Raw genomic sequence first — 22,187 nt, forward strand, 5'->3', positions numbered from 1 at the left:
ATAAAGTGGTTTTTATCCAAGCTGAAACTAATGTAGATTGAATACCTTAAATACTTTTTTTAGCAATACTATAAAATGCTATAAGAATGTTAATTAGAACTTTTAGTTCAAATCTAGTTTATATGTTAAATCTGATGCTGGCCTATAAAAATGGTCGAAAACATTTATTTGAATAAAATACAGTGTTACCGAAAAAGTATGTAAGATATTATTTAATCTAAAGTAAATGAAGTCACCCAATTTGGTGTTGTGTAGAATCATTTTGTCCAGCAGGTTTCAAGTGATGTAATTTGCAATCAACTGAAAAACATCCAACAGTGCAAGAGGTATCGTTACCTGTTATAAGGTGCGTTTTGACAGGAGTGACTAATTTTTTGTCTGATGTGATTTTTTATTCAATTATAAGATACATTCTTACACATTTTTACTTGTTAAAACAGAAATGCATCTTACAATCACAGTCCAAAACAACAATTGGAGAATAGATCACATAGTATATTATTCACCAATAATAGATGTTTTCATTTAAACTGCTCAATATTCACATCAGTTCAAATGATCTTTTGATAATGATCATCTAATTTAAACTCCTTTTCAACATTTAAAGTCTCAATATTATGAATGTAACATATGAAGATGATGTATATATATAGAAAGGAAGATGAGGAAGAATTCTTTGTATGTACAGTACTTTAATAATGCTGATGCAATTAATTTTACCATTGATATGCTGTACTTATCAAACTTAAGAACTGGATTTCTTATTGCATTTATTGTCATATAAACTGAAATAGGAAATATCTCATCACTTATATGTGTATATTTTTGTAATTTACTACTTTATTTATATAAAGATTCAATCCATTAACACAATTTTTAATTAAAGCCAAATTAACTACCAGATTATCAGGCTGTATTAATTATTAAAATTAGCATTAATATAGCCTGATAATCCAGTATTTTATTTGGCTTTAATTTTATTTAGCTGTAGAATATTTTTACTTTTCTGGCTGTTATATATATAATAGAGGGAAAATATGGCAATTGGTAAAAAATGGCCCCCAAGATTTTTACAGTTTTGAACTTAGGATTCCTTGAAACGTTGAGAAAAGCAAACAATTTGTGGTTTTTGCTGTTTACATGAGTGTTAGTGTGGGGGCACGATTTTGTTCATTCTCTTTAAAGCTTAATAACTCCTGTGCTTTTTGTCGAAAATTTCTGAAATTTTGCAAGGAGGTTTGTTTATTAGGAGGATTGATGCTTTTAAATTTTAGTAATTAAAACTCAAGGGGGTGGGGAGATAAAGGGGTCACATGTATCTCCAATAGGGTTAGACTTAATAATTTTACTCATTATTAGCATTTACAAATTTTTTTTATAAAACTCATCCCAACCCTCAAAATTAAGCTTTTTGTCATTTTACAATAGTTAAAAATATAAAAAGTTTTTTAATAAAATATCACAACAGATGGTGCCGGAAAGTTAAGCAACTTGTGGATTTTTAAGTTAAAATTTCTTGAGTCAGTTTTTAATTTTAATATGTAATCATTTCAATTCAAACAGTGTATTTTATTGGAGAACCACAAGCTTAAAATGTATTCCTTACTATTTTTAGGTTGTAAAACTCATCTTCAGAGGAAGCAACATAATTTAGTTGAAACATCAAAATTAGATAAATACAAAAACAGAATACAAAAGACATAAGAACATTATTCTTTTTCAATGTTTTTCTTAACTTTCAAATCCCAAAGAAAAAATTGAACAAAAATCGAATTGCAAATGCATTAAGATCTTACATTTGAATGTAAACTACCAGTAGCAGACAATCACTATACCATGCATGGCCTTCTAGTGGCTTACAAGTAATCTGTGTATATTGTTATTTTAGTAGGTTTCACATCTAAAATTGCATTAGTTTTTAACTGTCATCATCATCATCTCAAACCATTTCCAAGCTCCAGAATGCCTGGGTATCCTTTCTCAAACTTTCCCTATTTATACAAAATCTCTTAGTCTTGCAAAAATCCTCTATTCTCTCATTTCTTTAATCATTTTTGTTTCTCCTTGAATAACTACTGCTTCCTTCTTAAGAGCCTCTTGGGATAGCATTGTGCTAATGTATGTCTTCTGCCTTCAAATCACTCTATATTCCTTCATCTGCCCTCCCAGAGTTTCAATCTAGGAGGTTAATTAATTAGTAACTAAAGTTGAACTAGTAAGGAGTATTTAAAGACGTAAGAACTGCTTTTAAATATCAGAAGACATTTATTTCAACTCATTCAAATGTTCTTCCAGGGCTGGCACAAGAGATGACCCTAGAAGATAATGTATAAAAGTGCCTAAATTCTCTATCTGTATATATACTGTATATTATCATACATAAGCACATATACACCCATGCATGTGGCTATTTATAAAATATCATTATGAACATTTGAAGAAAATTTTATTTATTAACACTAATTTACAGTCCATCTTTTTTGATGTGTAAGGTGATGCTCCCATATCTTGATACCCCTGACAATAGCCTAGATTTGACGAATGGTAAAACTGGCCTTGCATTCTCAGGTAGCAAGAAGTCCATGGCAAGTATGAAGTATTGCAAAAAAAAAATCAATTTTACAGTATCTTCTATTTTCATTTTTTGAAATTGAAAATGCTGTAAGAAACAAAGTGCAAACCAGATATATCTGCTTTGCTGTTTATATATAAACTTAAATCTTTCATATTCTTGTTGGTCGTGGGATGGTGTTAAACTCAATCTTTAACCAGTAATAAATAAATAATGTGGATTTATTTCTTTCTATTTATTTTTTGTTTTCATGCAAGTTATGATGTTTCATTGCCACTTGTGAGGTGGCATCGAAGTTGGTAATGTTGGAGTAATGGCATTTTTCGCTGTTGTTTGCAATTTTTATAAACTTTTACAATTAATGCTTCAGAAATGCATCCAAAACATAATAGTAAATCTAGTAGTGGAGATAAATGCATTGCTCTATTATCAAGGAAACTAAACCTGTCCTTACAAGAGTAAGCACACTAGATTAAAAAACAAAAAATTGCATTTGCAAACCCCCTACTAAGCAGTAGTGAACAGATAAATGAACTTAATAGCGAGGTTGAGGCTGAAGTTTTAAACGTGAAAACGTGTATGTTAGATGTTCAGTGTTGCTTTCCTGTAAGCCTAGAAGTTTGACAATGGTGTTTGGATAGTCAGTGAAATCATGTTCAACATTCCAAACACCATTGTCAAACTTCTAGGCTTACAGGAAAGCGACACTGAACGTCCGACAAACACATTTTTGCGTTTAAAACTTTGAAAGATCAAACACTAACAATATATGGTTATTGGTTATTCCATGTACATTATATATATATAATGAAATGTCTCAAAAATAAAAATCAACAGATTGTTTTAGAGTCTGAAATCAAGTCATATGAAAGCATTTCAGTAATAATTTCAGTAAAATCAATTGTGTTATAAAATGATAAACTCGTTTTTTTATTGAATTAACTATTACATTTAAGTCTCTTATCATGAAATGAGAGCACTTTTGATTTTATCCTATAGCCAATAGTTATTTAAGGCAGGCACAGTACAGTAAACTCTTGTTAATTCAAACTCAGATAATTTGAATATCCTCTTAATTTAAACTGAATGCTAATCCTTGTCCAATTCCTATTAAATCAATATAAAATTCTCCTGTTAATTTAAATTTGATTATGTCACCTCCTGTTTATTCAAATCAAGAGTGCATGTTAGTAAATTAACAACTTCCCATTTCTGAAGTTTAAAGATTAAATTTAAAAACATTATAAATCAGTTGGTGCATGATTAGGAAAGTTTATTATTGCCTGTCGTGCTTGCTTGTTGTGGCTTCTCATGATTTTTTTCTTTATTCCATTGAATACATTACTCTACCTTTATTTTGTATTTCTCATTGATTAACACTACATGGAAAACAGAAGAATGTTTTAATATGTTGTTAAAATCATTTCTTTTTTGTTTTATAGCATCTAGAAATGATCTACTTTTAATTTGAACTATTTAGGTTGTCCCTTTGAGTTTGAATTAATGAAAGACTACTGTATTTTGTTTTTTAAGAAATGGAGAATGTCAGTAGAATGTTTTAAATCATTTTTGTTGAATTTTATTGTTGGTATTTTAGCATGAGATTTTCATTAAATTTAATTAGTAAGTCTATGACTCTACTACTAGTTATTTACAAGTAAATATTAAAAGTTGTTTTAAAAGTCCAAAAAATTATTTAATTGCTACTGTTTTCAGTATACTTCATAAATGAAACTATTTCATTTATAACACATGATTAGAAATTAATTTTTTGTAATTTTCTGCACTTTAATGCTAAAACATTTTAAATATTAAAAGTTGTTTTAAATAGCATTCCTAGATTTAAAAAAATAGCAGCTCTGTTGCTTTTCTTCATGCCAAAATGTGGCTAAATTATGTTTGTAATGCTATTTTTGTTCCTTCAGAAAATACTGTAAAACATTATCTGTTGATGTCAGGACTGGTAGTTTGATGAATAAATGAAAGGTTAATTAAAGTTTTCTAAAAATTATCTGTAGAATAATAAAGAATTTAATTTTTCAAAGTAGATACTTGTGTTTTATGACAAACAATTTCAAATAAATTCAAACACACATTACTGATTATTTCTAAAATTAAACTTAGATCTGTTTTTATGCATTTCAAGCCTTCATAAAACTAATGCAAATTTTTATGCAAAAATAGCACTTGTGCTGTGTCTTTGCTTATTTCTGCACCTTTTGCTTATTTGCTTCTTTTGCTTATTTCTGCACCTGCAAACCATTTGATACACTTTGATAACATAATTTCAACTTTGTTGACAACTACTTTATCATTATTTTTGCACTAGTTCATCACTTTTAAGTGATGGAGAACTATGAGGTTAACTGATACTGACAGATAAAGTTTTACTGTAAAAGAAACCAAACTTCCACTTTCAAAGAATGAAAAAGAAATTGATTCATATTTGTCTAGACTAATATATGAGATAAATGGCCAGAAATCTTTCTTCTAGGAAACTAAAGACTATTACAATAGCTAGCATCTCACTGATTAGCAGATTGGAAAAAACATTGAGGATTTGGGAGTGTAATTCTTAAAGCAAAAAAGTTTTGAATTTAATGATACCATTTGTCTGTGTTTCATTAGGAATTAGATGCATATTACATAATTCTTCTTTTATCAGTATATTTTAATTATTTTAAAACAATTTCACCATTTATAGAAGGTAATGAATTGATATTAATTTTATTTGCATATAAGTCAATAATAAATTATTTAATAAGAAATCTTTTTGAAAAATAACTTTTTTAAATTTAATTATACAATCCACAGAAAAATTTGACTTTGTTGAGCATATTGTATTATGTTGTTGAGCTTAAAAAAAGACTCAAAATAATTAGTTAATTTTCTACAATCGAATATATTTGAATAGTCCAATGAAATCACAACATAGTTTTCAGACTAGTTTCCATGTAGAGAATTATTTGTGAATGTAATGTGGGAAAAAGGATTAGCTCCAAAGCGTTAGAGGATCTGTAAAAGAATGCATAAAATAGACCATTTTTTAATTAATTCTAGTTAAGGCTTGGACATCTGACAAGATGTTTCAAGTTATGTTGTCAAGTTTAAACTCTTGTACTGACTATCAAAACTTCCACAGTTGACATTTAACTTTATATATACAGGGTGGGCCAACGAAAACGAAACGGCAGAGTTATCGCGTTCATCCAAGCAAATCTCTCGGACAGGTCGATTTTATTCTCAAGGGGGACATCTTCATCAATTAAGTTTTTGCGATTCTGAATTCTGAATGTTTTTACGGTTCTGAAAGTTTTTGTTACTTTATTTGAAATAAATGTTTGTTTGTTAATAAAAAATGAATGAGTTTTTAAAATTTTTTGTTGTCTGTTGTATTCAGAATCGCAAAAACTTTATTGCTGAAGATGTCCCCTTTGAGAATAAAATCGACCTGTCTGAGCGATTTGCTTGGACGAACGCGATATCGTTTCGTTTTCGTTGGCCCACCCTGTATATTCTTATACATGACATTAAAAGTTTACATTTAAGTTATGGTTAAACTCTGTGCAAACTTGATTTTATTGTTGCCATCTCTACTTTCAGTATAGAGATTTAGAATTCTAAGCATCAGTCAAAAAAGTAATAAGCAAAATGCCAGAAGTGTTATGTATTTGAGACCTTAACATGTGTATATTACAGGAAACATTCCATTGTGAAATAAGATGGTCAACAACATCCTCTCCTCCTTTGGCTGTTATAACCACTGTTGATATGAAAACTTGTGAAACCACAACTTTTCATAACATCCAATCTGAAATGTTGGGCACACAGCAGACATGTTTTTCTAAAGATATGAAAATTGTTTGTCACATCAGGGCTACATGGGTGATCTAGGTCGGGTTCTCAACCTTTTTGTGGCGCGGGCGCATTCAAGATTGTAAAAAATAGTGACGGGCACAAATCATATTTAAAAAAATAAATAATTAAATATTATATGTCCTTTATTATAACATGCATTTTGTAACATATATTTATTATAAAAGCCAAATTAGTGTGATCTTTGACACTGCCCTACATTTGCTAATTTCTCACAGTTGGTAGTGTAAGATGATAATCCCAATCGTAAACAATCTTCAAGATTGGCATTAGTAAGTTGAGATCTGACTTTTGATCTTATTTATTTTCCACCATAAATATTATATTTGCACAAATACGTGGAACCAAAACAGAATTTGATTTTAAAGGCTCCTTTTTTCAGAAGATTATTACTTTTTATGATCAACTAAATTTCAAAATGACCAAGACAAAACCTTTCTCACTTGTTTCTAGCCATTTATACACGAGTACGAACGTTTTCGGCCTTCTTCAGGACAGTTTTTGGCCTTCTTCAGTGTACCTGAAGAAGGCCAAAAACATTCGTACTCGTGTATGAAACAAGTGAGAAAGGTTTTGTCTTGGTCATCTTAAAATAGTTCTAGCTACAAATGCATAGAAGTGTAAATTTCAAAAGTTTTTATATGTGTCACAAGATTTTAATATGATGTCATTTTGAAAATGTAAAATCTCTTCTTCAATTTTTGATGTTTCTTCCTGAAGAAATTCTGTTATAGATTTAGCAGTTTCAGTAATGTCTACTTGTGTAGTAAAAGGATTTACAAAAAATGTAGCCACGGGTTCGATAATGTTAAATTACTGGAATCTACTTTCAAACTGTCTCAAAAGTTTTTTAAAATAAGTAATAAATAATGTTAAATCAAACTTATTTTCACCAGTCACTTTTTTCATCCTTGAAAAGTGTACAAGAGAATTTTATTAAATTATTTATCCAAAACTGTATTTTGGCTTTGAATGCTTTTCTAGAGCTAACCATTTCAGCTAATTGTTTATTGTTTCTCTGTAGACCCAGGTTTAAACTGTTCAATTTTTCAAAATGTCAGTTAAAAATCCAAGTCCATCAACCATTGTAGGTTATCTAATTGATCTTTTGAAATAAGGAATTTTTTTCTCTCTTACAAAAGATCAAAAAATCGACCAAGTGCGTTGCCTTTACTTAACCATCTTATAACTGCATGTAAGATAAAGTCAGCTTGGGAAGATTTGTCCTTTTCTACAAGGGCTTTAAACAATCTGTGTGATAAAGCATTAACATAGTAGTCTTCTTTCCAATCTTTGTTAAAATGTTAGGTTCATTGTGTTTTTCATTGGATTACTCATTTTGTAGTAAAATGTTTATATACGAAAAAACATAACATAACGATAGCATGTGATGACAACAGTACGAGTTAACAATGACACAGCATGCAGTGACAACTAATACCATACTACTAATACAATAGAGATGCCATTGAAGCTATCCCATATTACAATACAGCACTTCCATTGGGAACATTCATATATGAATTTATATTCGAATATACAATAGCAATCTTATCATTTTTTTTTCACATGTAGTATAGAAATTTGTAATAAGATACATAATGCGATTATAATAAAATATTAATTTTAATTAATTCAAAGTACATTCAAATATGAAAATAATCGCACAATATGTATTTATATTTTAGAAAATACAAGGGAAGTGGTGCTTCCACAGCTTCCATGGGCAGCATACCACTAATAGTAGAGTCATGCTGGTCATCTAACTTCTTCAGGGGAAAATTTTGAATTGAAATAACATGACTTCCAGTTTGCATCGAAAGTTTGTATGTAGTTAATCGGGACCCCCTGCCCCTAAGGTTTCCATATTTGGTCTTGTCTTTTGTCTATCTAATGCCGTTCTCAAGATTAAGGAAAGACGGATGGTTGGATGACAGTGGGAATTTATAGGTATACAATTTTTTTAAATTGCAGCCCAATGACATCTAGCTATACACCAATTATGATACCAATGGAAAACCCCTATTAGTTTGGCACAGCATACTTTATATCACAGTTGGTGTATGGCTAGATGTTATAATTTTATTGTCAACCATGAATTTTATAGTGTTGCATGATAGTATAACCATTAATACCCAAAAATGTGTTGCAACAAATAAAAAAAACAAGGGGCCACAATAATCAAAGAATCATTCCTGCATCATTCTGAACTGCCTTGAACTTCCTTTGTGATAATGATCCTGCAGAAAGCAACAATGGCATACATGCAATGCTTCCATTGTGTAATTGCACAAATTACTCTGTTGTTTGCTTTCTGCTGGAAGTGATGACATCATGTTTTGTCACTTGCCACAATATCTAAATGTGTGAACATATTTTTTATTAGTTCTACAGCTATCTAATATGCCATATGGCTCTTGTTTATCAGTTATGTAAATATATATACATGCCTGCTTTCTCTGACTTGAGATCATATTATGTAATGTGGGGTAAATGTGTTTGGTTTGTTACTTGTTAACCGACCTTATAGTAGAATTAGTATTTTGAATTCATCATCAGTTAATTTGTGTATCATTTGCCACTGGTTCTTGAACTACCATCAGTCTCAAACATTGCAGCATAGGTTTTTTTTTTTACTATACAAACATATTTATTTGAAATCTGTTTTCATTTGGATTCTAATGAAAAATAAAAAATTTTGTTGTATATGTTCATTTTTTATTGATATGTTTACATCTGTATGGTAAAAGGTTTGAAAGAAATACTGATGAATGTATGATATTAATATAAATAATACAAAGCTGTTTGTTCTTTTAAAAAATCATAGAATGAAGGAAAAACAAATGCGGTAACTCTGGTTTTAACTTTATTTTGGCCTATTATATCTAATTTCGTTCAGCAACAAGATTGCTGTTGTAAACTCTTAAGTAAATTATCATCTAAAACTTCTAAAGCATAAAAATAATCAAGTAATTAACACACTGATGTTATGTTCTATAATAGAAAACTGGAAATTAAATTAGAACTTTGAGAATTAGAGAAACATGAAAGTTCTACATAGTGTTTCCAGGAAAAGTTACCACCTCAATAATAATAATGCTTTAATTAATTGATCCTCCAAAAGTTATCATAAATCAGAAATAATACATGTTATGAATAAATTGGATGTAGTTTTTTCTTTAAAGTTAAATATGCAAATTACAATGAGTGAGATTATGAATGAATATGAATTTCAAATAAAATGTATATAATTATTAAGTCATGAATACTTTAAAAAATATCTAAGAAAATAATTGTTTCAGAACAGACCTCAATCCATCAATTCTAGTGACAGTCAAAACTCTAGAGAGCACATTTCAGCACTGGAAGTCTTCATCCAAACCACCAATTGCTTCTATTAAAACCAACTTCTAACAAGCAAATCAGAGGACAAGGCATGGACCATAACCTCTAGAGAGGAAGAAGACAACAATGACTACATAGCAAGCTGTGGTCATTGTTGTCTTCTACCAGTGGCCAAATGGATAAACACTGGTAGTTGGTTCAGTTTTGTACCTCACCAACAGGCTATCTATGTGGAGTTTTCTAGGTTTTATTTGTGTATCTAAACCTAAATAGAGGTCAGTTTCCTGTAGGCCCTCCCAGGAATCACTCCTTGGCAGATTATCCAAGTGACACATTGCCTTATCAACCAACTATTTATCCTACATGTGAAAGTAAAGAGACATGGAACCTATCCTTCACTTCTGCTGGTCAGTGTGTAATTGCCAATTTGTAAGTTTTTGGTGCCAAATAAAGGGTTTTTCCTCTTCTAAGTTCTTTTCCCAATCAGATTAATTGTTTAATGTTGAATAATTGTAGTTTTTATTAATAATTACTTTCATTGTGTAATTACTGAATTGGATTTGTAACATTTGAGTTTTATACTTGTTGTTGTAAACAATTAACTCTCATAAACCTTAAAAGTCCAGTATTGACACCCACTGCCATAACTAGCTGTTCTTGTGCCGTGTGCAAGAATTTGCAATTAGGCCCCTTAATTAATTAGGTTTGGGAAAATAATAAAACAAATACGTTCATTTCGGGCTCCCCTTCCAAGTGGGCCCTATGCGGGTGCACCTGTTTTACCTGCCTAGTTACGGCACTGTTGACATCTTTAATAGAAAACAAACATTTTGACCATACTCCAGTCTTCTTCAGGTTTGTAAACCAGAAAACCGGAGTACAGTCTTCTGGTTTTACAAACCTGAAGAAGACCGGAGTATGGTCGAAAACATTTGTTTTCTATTAAAGGTGTCAACACTGGACTTTTAAGGTTTACGAGAGTTAATTGTTTGCATTCCAGTATTTATGTAAGAAGTTATTTATTGTAGTTGTTGTAATATATATTTTTTGTTTGTAGGCAGAAAGTCCAGCACTGGAATTTCTAGTTTAATGCTTTTCAATTTTCTTTTTACAAACTCTGGTAAAAGGTTTGTTTCTCTAAAAATTTGGACCTTGCACAATATTGTTTCAAAGAATATTTAAACAGTGAAAATTGCCTTGTTTCTTAAAAATACTTATATTTGTGTTTTTAATAATTGAATTTTTAAGTCCATAGATTCTTTTTAAAAGCAGATGCTAAATATTTCTAAAATTAACTGATATTTGTCCATATTAAGAAAGATTTATTAGTTACATTAAAGATTAAATTTTTAAGAAAATTAATCTTACCTGTACTTGTTTCAATCCAACACTAAAGCCAAGTACTGCCAAGCCAGATTCTGGTATTTCTTTAATTTTTACAACTGTACTCTGGTCCATGGATAAATTAGTGCTAAGGGCTGCACTTTCAACAAAATCATTTGTTGTTAATTCTTCTACTTGTTTCAAATGACCATTTGCTAATTGGATAATTGAGCCTTTAGTAAAATATGTTGGATGATGAAGGTGGGATCTTGTAGAAATTACTGCACTTTGATTCAAAGAACTCTGATGAGATAAAGAATATGTTGGTTCATGCTTTGAAACTACTGAAGTGCTATATCTAGCCTGTTTTGGAGAAGTAACTTCCTTACTTCTATCTCGTGCAATTGGTGGAGCTGAATGAGGTGCTTCATTAATAACAGAAATTGACGATGGTATAATATCAATGTTTTGGGGAGGTCGTAAAATTCTATGTTTCAGACTTCCTTCTTTTCCAGATGGAATCTGATATGTAGATGATGATAAAGATTGTGTCTTCATTGTGATTAGTCCTTTTTCTCTACATACATTGGGATCTATAAAACTTGTTTGTTCATTTCTCAAAGTTCTGTTTACCTGAGTTGATTTGGCATCTTTATCTGCTAGTGATGGTGACTTAGATAACTGTTTTTCTTGTTTAGAGATCAATGAAGAATATGGCAATATTGAATTGGTTTCTTCTCTGTTTTTATCAGGCATCTGAAACTGCGAATAAGACGAAGTATCTCTTGACCCCAAAGGATTAGCTCGGATTGCTGAAGAATGAGGTAGATGAGGTTGAGTGTAAGAAACTACATTTTGCATACTACTTAAAAGAGGAAAAGGTTCTACTTGAATATATTGATTTCCAGGCACAATGGTAGGAGTGGTCCCAGACATCTGTGGTCTATAATGAGTATAGACTGGAGGATAAGTCATATGTGACTGTCGATAATATAAAGATAAATTGGACCCACCAATAGATGGAAAGTGACTCTGAAATTGCGGAGCATAGCGTTGTTGCTGACTAGCAAGATTTGGAGGGGTTAACATAGGCATAGTAGGACGAAAAGTACCTGACTGATTTGGAAACAAAGGACCAGACTCTGCCCCACAAACACTAGACGATGGTAATTGTAACATTCCTCCTCCATGTGGAATATTTCTTATATTTCCAGTTGTAACATCTGTTAGCCAAGGTTGGCTTTCTGAAGTTTCATTGTTGCTTCCAGTCATTGTTGACCTATCTGAACCAATCATCTGTCCTGATAGCAGTCCACATGAGGGACTATCGTTAAGGGATTCATTAGACAGAACACTTTGCGGATCTGTGGTCCTCGTGGCACCCAAACCGCACTGTTTAGATTCGAGTAACTTTCGAAGAAACACTGTGTACAAATTATTGGATAAATCGTCTATTAAAATCTGTTGTTTTATAGATTCATGGCAATCACAATTTCTTTTCGTACGAATAATTTCGAAAATATCGCTCACATTTATCTTAAATAGATCAATATTAGAAGAGATGACTAAGGGAGAAAATGCCAGAGACAACATAGAGCTGGTACTGAATAATCCTACGAAAAAAAAAGTAAAAATAAATATTTAAAATACAATTTATAAATTTGTAAAATAAATATACAAAATTTATTTCGCATTTGTAACACTTAAGTTTCCAAGAATTAGAAACATTGCCCTTAGCGAAATGTTAAAAATTGCTTATACCAAATAAATAACTTTCAAACTTTACACTCGTCGCAGCACGTGCCAATCGCGTGACATTCCACTTATTAAAGAACACACAGAAGTAGGATTTTTAATGCATTGCAAAATGGTCTCTACTTACCAAACGACGTAGAAGGAAATATGCTAGGCAGGAAATTTATGACGTATTGAAAAAGATTAATAACAAGTTTTGTCAGCATGCACTCCTACATATGGGTTTTGAATCCACCTGACTAAGCGATATATTCTAGGCATATCCACAATAAATTCAAGAGTTAGCAACTTAAATGGGTTAACGTTCATTCAGGTCAATATAACTGGGATGAATAAACACTTTTATTGAAAATGACGAATTAGCGATATATGATCTGTTTGATTACGAACCTTGACATTTACAAGTTAGACAAATATAAATAATAGTCCATATACAAATGTCACTATTATTTATTCTCTTCGTGTTTTTCCATGTCACAATACTGTTGTTATGCTGTTCGAAATAAGCAATTTTCTTCACTTCGATAAATGCAAAATTGACAATGATATATTATTTTTATCGGGCTTAAAAAATTATTAATGCTGTTTTCATGCTCTGAATGCTACAGTTTTTGAAAGAGCATTTTTGATTAAGTCTTATTGTTGATTCATAATTAAATAAAACTATTCTAGAAACTGGTTTAAAGCAACGCTTTTTGTAATGATGTAAAAGTTACATTAAGATTACCAAAAACTTTTTATATTGGCTTCTATTATATAATAAAATATTATAGATTTATATAATTTTAAAAGAAATACTTTCTCAATTAATCCTTATTGTTTTAGCTGCTCTAAAATCCCAATCATCCTAATGTTCGTAGTCCCAATTTTTCAAATTTTATTGTTTCCTCTTAACTATCTTTCGAAAAAAGTCAATTTAATGCAATCAAATAAACAAGATTTGATATCGAAATTACTTAGAAAAGTTAAAAGTTCCGTACAAAATTTTTTTTGCAACTTTTTTCTTGTAATTATACGTTTATGGTGCGGAAATATGACACGCAGCGGATTAGAAAACTTTGCTTCAAATCCGAAATACAGAGCTGTTATACCTCAAAGGTTCGAAAAATCGCAGTGTTATCGATTAATAATATTGATTAAAATATCTTTTGTGTACTGACAAAAATAAACGTTAATTAGATAAAACTAATAATCTTTAATGCCACTTCAGCGGAACTTGGGGAAAATTTTTCATTGTAAACTGATTTCTAAGCATCGAGATGTCTGGGGATATTTTCTCACATTTTCATTATTATTAATTATCTGTAGAATAATTAGTTAAGTCGTTATATTTTTAATTATAATAATACATAAGATCCGGAAAATTTAATCTAAAATTCTGTTCTATATCCCGTTACCACATTTACATTAATGCTTGAATAAGATCCTCTTATAAAGCATAAAATAAAACCATATGTCATCCTATTCTGAATATTTAGAGTAAGAAAAAAAAACGGTAAAAGTATAACTGATAAAATTCGAACAAACATCACCCACGTTTAACCTCAAGACTAGTTTGTACGTTCGTCTATCCGCCTCTGCTACTCCCCCTCAAACGGTCACTCGATGACATCATTTCCCGTCACCTACCTCAAAGAGTTAACATCCGGTAGATAAAATCCAATCTAACGAAAATTCTAGTATCTTATTTAAAATATAAATTTCCCAAAATATAAATGAGTGTTCCTAGATACGAATAGTACTGTAAATTCGGATAGTAAGAGAGAGAGGAGGCATCCACCCACTCCAACCTTGAAGGTCATCTTCTAGTACAATGTCCCAGTTGGATGTTAAAGACTTACTCCTCTAGCCTTTCGATAGATCAAAACACTACTATAATCTACCTTTTTTATAAATTAACGAATACGGGAAATGATAAAAACACTTAAAAATCGTAGAAGAGAAAAAAATTACCTGATTACTTTTCATCGTAACTACAGTGAACGTAATAAAAGTCAGTTGAGTCAAACGCCTACAGATGATTCATCCTTTCAAACGTCAATGGATTACTTGTTTTGAAATAAGGAACTTTTAGAAAATGAAAGAATTCTTTTATCTAACTAGTACAAATTCCCACGGTTGTTTTGAAGTTAAAAATTCTTTTCCCGAGGACATGCGCGTTATCATCGAAGTACTGCATTCTTTTCCAGGAACGCAAGACAATTCGATCGAACGTTTTGATGCAATCATCCCAGTTTCCTGTTCTGTGCCGAACAAGTTTTCCAAATCCGAAGTTACAACAAAAAAATAAATAAAATAAAAATTGAGCTTATAATTTACTATATACGGAGAATGACGTCATGGCTTGCACATGCCACAATCACGTGGATGAACTTAGAATAGGAACATCATTTATACCATTCTAATGTTAAAGACACGTTAAAAGAATGAACGGCACAGTTAGAATTATTATCGTCCATATAGAAATTATTTCGGCGTTAAGTTGTCTAATCTGCTGAATTATTAAATGTAATATGTTGAATTCGTTTCGTATTTTAAAAAATAATCAGGTTGCACCACATCAGAATAGAATTCTTAGAAGTAATTATTCATTAGTTTTAGTCTAAACAGATGGAGCGTCAATAAGCGAATTGTAGCAACGATGATTTGCAAAAAAAAATCCAACTTTAAGAATTCCATTAACCGATATTCTTTAAGAAAAAGAACGGGAAACTTACCTACAATGCGGTAATGGCGCAACTATACGTTTGCATGGTACGGCTGCATCTATATACCAGTAATTTTCTAGTTAAAAAATCGTCACGTTAACGAGTCACGCACGTACGCAACATAATCAGAGTCGTACATCCATCTCTGGCACTTGTCTACAGATAAAATGGTTCCTTTCACTGTTGTAGTTACGCTATCCCACCCCTGGCCTTGAGATTGGCTACATAACAGTAAAAACAAAAGGGGAAACAGATAAGGCAGTCGCTCCAGTCTAATAATCCGTCTGGAGTTTAAGCATAACTTCCGAGTCGATTACAGAATCGTTGTTTATTTTAATCTGGGGAATTCGTAGCCAATAAGTGGAAAAACTCAATGGTTAAAAATTAACCCGTCAGTTTTTCTTCTTCGCCAAACTACAATTATCATAAATACAAAAAAAAAACATAAAAAAAGCTAAATTTATTTATATAGATGCATAAATATTATCATCAATTATCTAACAGATTATCAAAATCAATATCAATTTTATGAAGTAAAATAAACCAAACTTTGACAGCTTTTTAGTCAAAAAATGAAGCTCGTTTTGCGTTGTGTATTTATGTACTATTAAAAATACGGATAAGGTTAGTATACTGTTATCGTAGACTGATGCACGCTTGGGTAGTGTACAAACAAATTATCAGGTGATATTTGTTACATATATAGTAAGCAAATCTCTCTGTGTTGACAGTACTTTTAAACCTTTGGTACCGTATCAGTTGATTAGCGAATTTGGACTCTGATCGATACCTTTCCGATAAGTTTGCGCGATTTCAATGTCTAACATGGTTATGAAAGAAACACATTTTAGACTTATCGGCGACACCTTTGAGACGTGACATTACACACACATACCACGTGTATTTATTATTAAAAGTCAATAATTTTTAAAGTTTATAATTAAGTATTGTATACATTACCTGTAACAGGGGGATGATTTTTCCATTTTTAAATTCTCAGATGATCGTGGAAATTTCCGCTAAATTATCCTGAAAAAATGTATAAAAATCGTATGAATAATCTAGTAAAAGGGAACTGTTTTTATCAGTGTATTATGATTGGTCGAAAACAGAAAAGAAAAAAAAAACACGCGCAAACACACACAATCACCACCAGTTAAAGCCACCTAGTGGGAAGATATATTACTCCTAACAATATTCTTGTATAGGTACTGTATAGCTTGTACAAATAACCAGGGTCAGCTACCTGTTTGTTGAGAAGTGTTCTTCTATTAATAGAAACAACATCAGTCTTTTTATAGATACACAACTAGTAGATATACAATATTTTCTCATGTCCTTGTTTTAATCTACAAACATTCACTAATCTTATTACGTAGTTGAAGGGAAAAATTCTGATAGGCTCATTTATCAACAGTGTTTTTTTTTAAAACGTAATTGTTATTATTGTTTAAATGTAAAACTTACTTTACCATATTTTGTAACATTGCGGAAGTTTTAACGTTGGGAAACGAAATTTACGCTTAATTTGTTGTCACGGCGATTGTTTTTTAAGCAGATAATATAAAAAAATATATATTTTTTTGTAAAAAAAACGTAACTAATCTTTAAAGGAACGTGTTGAACGTGGATGACGATTACGTGATCGAACAACGTCGTCTACTGTGTGACGTAATCTACGTGGTATTCCCATGTGCACTTAAAAGGTCATTTACAGCAAATTATCTATTACGCAAATTTTTATGCTTCATCTGAATGTTATCAAATGCAAAACAACACGCTAAACTTGTCTTTTATGAAATGTTTTCTTTTTAGAAAAAAATGCGCCTCTAACGCCCACCCCAAACAGCATTTGAGCGTGACGGAAAAACTGCGTGACGGAATGGCATTCAGACAACACCTTACCGCGCCATTAAAGAATATTCAATGTAAGATATTTTTTAATAACGTAAAGTCCCTCGATGTAAATAACCGAATACAATTTTTCGTTTATTTCATTAATTAAGATTTTTCATAATCACGAAAAACCTGATTCACCTACGAGAGGTCGTCTGCTTCGTATACCACGTGACCACGTCGACCAATAAAACTAATCCCACGCCTGGAAAAAATCACTCAAATGCGACTCCATTTTCGTTAAATATTACATATTATTACTCCTATTACGAAAGGAAGGAGTAATTAAGTAAAAAAATATAATAATAATAATAATATTTCGATTTAGTAACACCATCGATTTTTTTCACCTACGAAAGGTCGTCTGCTTCGCCGGCCACGTGACGAGTGACGTAACGTCGTAAGGAGCACAACAATCGAACGAAAGCGAAAGAAACGATTCGTCATTACGAAAATATAATTCAGAACGAAATTAGTAACATTATAAAGCGAAAATAAGTAAAAGATAAACAAGATAGAGGAGCGGATAGAGAAAAATATCTCAAACTTCCTACCATTCATCGCCCTTGTGGTTTAGTAAGAGAAGGCGAACGGCACGTACTCGGTACGAATTTTTATGGCTGATATTGTGGCAATTTCGACGGATATGACGTATACACTGACCATAGCCTTAAATGTATCCGGAGCAAGGACGACCATCATCATCGCTTGTCCGGGGTAAATGTCCGTACGGTCCGTCCTTGCCGAAGGGCGATGTTGGGAACACTCCGGTATGCAAGACGTTCCACCAATGGCAGTCCGTCTACGCGCACCACGTGACAATCAGATGAAGATGTTTCTTTTATAATTTACCTGTTCTTCCTCTCCTTATGAACTTGAAAATGACGAGTATTACTATATATGGCCATCGATACTATATTAAGCGCAGAATATACAGAAAAAATAAAATAAAATAATAATTCGAGAAATAAAAGAAAAAAAATTGGAAGATTTTTCTGTATATAAGGATGTTATTGTGTGCATGAAGGGCACGATTTTTGTTCATCCACTTTAAAATTTCTGTACATTTTGTCGAAATTTTCTGAAATTTTACAGGGAGGTTTGTTTGTATATTAGTAGGGAGATTAATGCTATTAAATTTTCGTGGTTAAAGGTCGACGGGGCGGGGAGATAAAGGGTGTCGTGTGTCATATCTCGAGTAGAGTCTGACTTAATGACAATTTTACTCGTTATTAGCATTTACAATTTTTATAAAACTCACCCCTACCCTTAAAATTAAGCTTTTTTCTATTTTATAATAATTAATAATATTTAATTTTATTAGTAAAAAATATCATAACAAATGTCACCACACGCAATTTTAAAAGATTTTGCCGGGAAAGTCATGTAACTCTTTGCTGGAGGGAGAGTTTTTCTTGTATAGAATCAGCTTCCTTCGGTATGTATTATTATTCAAAGACTCCTACAAAAGAGAAGTTTGTAAATATGCGTTGATACGTATGAATAGGAGTCTATTTATATGTATCAACACACATTTAGGACAAGACAATTCTGGTACGAATCTTTAATGAAGACATATGTCAGATATGGAGTCATATATGTTGCTAATGAATGAATGCTGAAGATAAGCGCAGGTATCAGAAAAATACCAGGAAACCTGACAAATATTGCTAGCATGTGAGTCCGTTTTACACAGGTTTTACTGTATATAATCTTTATATTGTTTATAACACGTTCTAGATTTCAATTTTCCCTAATTTTCTTCGATAGATAATTTTAAAATGTTCTACAAAATATATTTTAAAACATTAACTATTTGAAGTAGGAATGTACGAAAATATATAACACAGCTATTAATTTTTTACAGTCAAAAAGTATTTAATTTTAAATTAGAATTACTGTAACTCGAATAGACGTCTTCACAAGAGAACATCCGAAACCAATAGAAATTCTCAATGGAGGGAGGAAGTAGAGAAACTTCGGCCGTGTTTGTATTGTACACAATTACAGTACATCATTTACTGTTTATTATGTGATTGACTGAGTTCCGACTTAAAGTACCTTTTATGAGATGTAGTTTGTTTAACACTTTCAATGTTGACATTTTTCTTGTTACTGCGAGTAGTATTAAAACAAGCGTTAAATGGCTTTTTTTCTTCGCGAAATTTATATTAAAAAAATTGTTTATAAGTTACTTAAATTATATTANATACACGTGTGATGATTCCTGTAATTTTAGTATTGGAATACTAAAATTACAGGAATAATCATTGAATAATTTTTGAATAGAATTATAATCTGGTAATATTTAGAGATAAGTTGGTGTAATATATGAAATGTCCACTATCCTCAAATGGCAAGGAAATTTTTATGAAACAAATATCCACAGTATATAATTTCATATGACCATATAACAACGATAAATGATATTATTTTATATGCATATTTTGTCTATAATCTAAAATATTGATAAAATTACTGTTAAATTCCTTAAATAAGACAGTGTAGTAAGCTTACAATGTTTAATTTTCAAAATATGATTTTACACATTAAATAATTTATTTCGAAATCAATAAATTGAAAAATATTAAATATTACTTAAATAATTATAGAATAAAATCGATTTTTATGCAATTAATGTTAATTTTAATTAATAAAAGCTTTATCATTTCTATCACCTAACGTAATGTAATTATTTCACAACTGAAATGCATGACAACAGTTTAATTATAAATTTGAATTATTGAGATTTACTTGCGTAAGTTACATTAAAAGATATCAATATTATTAGAGAATTATTTTCTAAATTTTGACATAAAAATGACTAATTCAGCATTTTAAATACTTTTCGTAAAATCATTATATGAGTGATGATATCGACATGTTGATCATTATAATGATAACTTTTTTATATAGATTACTTAAAGAAAAATGGAGAACATAGAAAATTGTTTCAATAGCTTTACTATTTAGATATAAATAACGCTTTTTTGTTACTACAATGCACTTAAACAAACGGATTTGAAATATTATTTATAAATAGAATTACTGATTAAATTATATATTTGATAAGTTTTTAAGGGGCGGCTCATCTCTATCTCGCTACAATGCATTTATACATACATATTGGAAATATTTAGAAATATTATTACTGATTTTTGGTCATTTTTTTTCGGGATTAGGAGGGATTGGGACATCTTCACCATACACAGTACATCACTACAATGCATTTACACACAGACAAATCTAAATTATCTATGTCCAATTTATGTTACTGGTTAAATTCTATATTTGGTTTATCATGTTTAGAGGTAAGACGGATGGTAAGATGTACTGTACCATTCCCCTAAAACATCATTAAAGAGCATTGCATCGGATTTAGGTATGTTTTCAAAATGTCAATCTTCTATTTTAATTGGGAATGGATGAAATTTGAGCTGGAAGACTTAAAGACATGATACAAAACGAGTTAAATATATACATATATAGACATTTAAAAATATAACTTTTCCGTTTAAAGGGATGTAAAATTTAGAGTTTTTTCCCCCTATCATCAAAATTTAAAATTTTATAACTTTAAATTTAAATTTAAAAAAAAATTGCATATTTTTCCAACAAATATTCTTTTATTTAATGAATAAAATAAAATTTTTAGTTCATTTTTAATACAAATTGACAAAATTTAAAAACTCATATATAAAAGTATTGAAATAAAAATTAAAGCATTTTTTACAAAAAATATAAATATTTTATCATCATTTAAATTTGATCAGTATAAAAATTTATAAAAATATTATAAAATTAATCATAATACATTTAATATATATACATTTTCTAAATGTTTAAAATAGCTATCAACTTAAATATGAATATAATTTAAGCTTATAATGTTGTAATATAAGAAATTTGTTTATCTTAATTAAATTATATTTTGATTTTATTGTGAAGTCATTTTATAGGCATATAAATTTTATTAAATGTTAGCAATGTCATAAACTTATAAATATGTTATAATTATACTTAAATTCAAAATGATCTTGAATAGTTAGATTATTTAAGACGTCTATCATAGTTAAAGATTATGTATTTATTTAAATTTTATTAATTTATTATTAATAGGGATACTTAGACGAAAATATTAGGAAATTTAATTTCTATATTGCTTTAGAGACTTGGTAAACTAAACTTAATTCTGAACTAGGGCTTATTAGGTATGTAATTTATAGTCCATTTTAAATGCATTTGGGCATAATCAATTTCATAATATATTTACAGTTATACTTATTGATTAAAGTACTTAATTTTTTTTTTATTTATAGATCATTAGTTAGTGTAGGTCTTATGATATAATTATATTTTTCTTAATTTTTGCAAGTAATTATTGAAAAGATTTTGTAAAATATAAATTTATTCGTCATGATTAACAAAAGAAAAAGTATTATTCAGTTCAATTGAGAAATTATATAAAACAAGAAATAAGGAAACCGCGTTTTTATTTATCTTATATATATATATATGNTAACTGTTTGTCTGCTCCCTATATAAGTTACTTCTAAACCCTTCGATCATGGGCATCCGCAGAAGGGGACAAACGAGGTACAGTACTTAACCTTCCCTGTGATTGAGTAATCAAGGTGGCCTCATCTGTCCAACTCCTCAAGGTATTACACTATGAGCCTTCTCCTTCCCTGAAAATACAAATTGTTCTGTAC

General features: G+C 30.3%; 1 protein-coding gene across 6 annotated transcripts in view; it reads right to left on the bottom strand.

Annotated features, from left to right (window-relative positions):
- Positions 1–22,187, bottom strand: part of LOC111617891 — a 40,185-nt gene that overhangs the window by 3,505 nt on the left and 14,493 nt on the right. Inside the window, exons 1-3 of one of the 6 annotated variants that reach the window (XM_023359249.1) lie at positions 18,030–18,438; positions 16,540–16,608; positions 11,162–12,729 (exon numbers count right to left, since the gene is read on the bottom strand). In XM_023359249.1, the coding sequence (XP_023215017.1) occupies positions 11,162–12,709 (1,548 nt within the window). In that variant the 5' untranslated portion in view covers positions 12,710–12,729; positions 16,540–16,608; positions 18,030–18,438. The other 5 variants (XM_023359275.1, XM_023359267.1, XM_023359258.1 and 2 more) reach the window with 5 other exon arrangements.

This window comes from Centruroides sculpturatus, unplaced genomic scaffold (genome assembly GCF_000671375.1).
Source record: "Centruroides sculpturatus isolate CEXI.00-Female unplaced genomic scaffold, Cexi_2.0 scaffold103, whole genome shotgun sequence".
In the NCBI taxonomy this organism is placed as follows: domain Eukaryota; kingdom Metazoa; phylum Arthropoda; class Arachnida; order Scorpiones; family Buthidae; genus Centruroides; species Centruroides sculpturatus.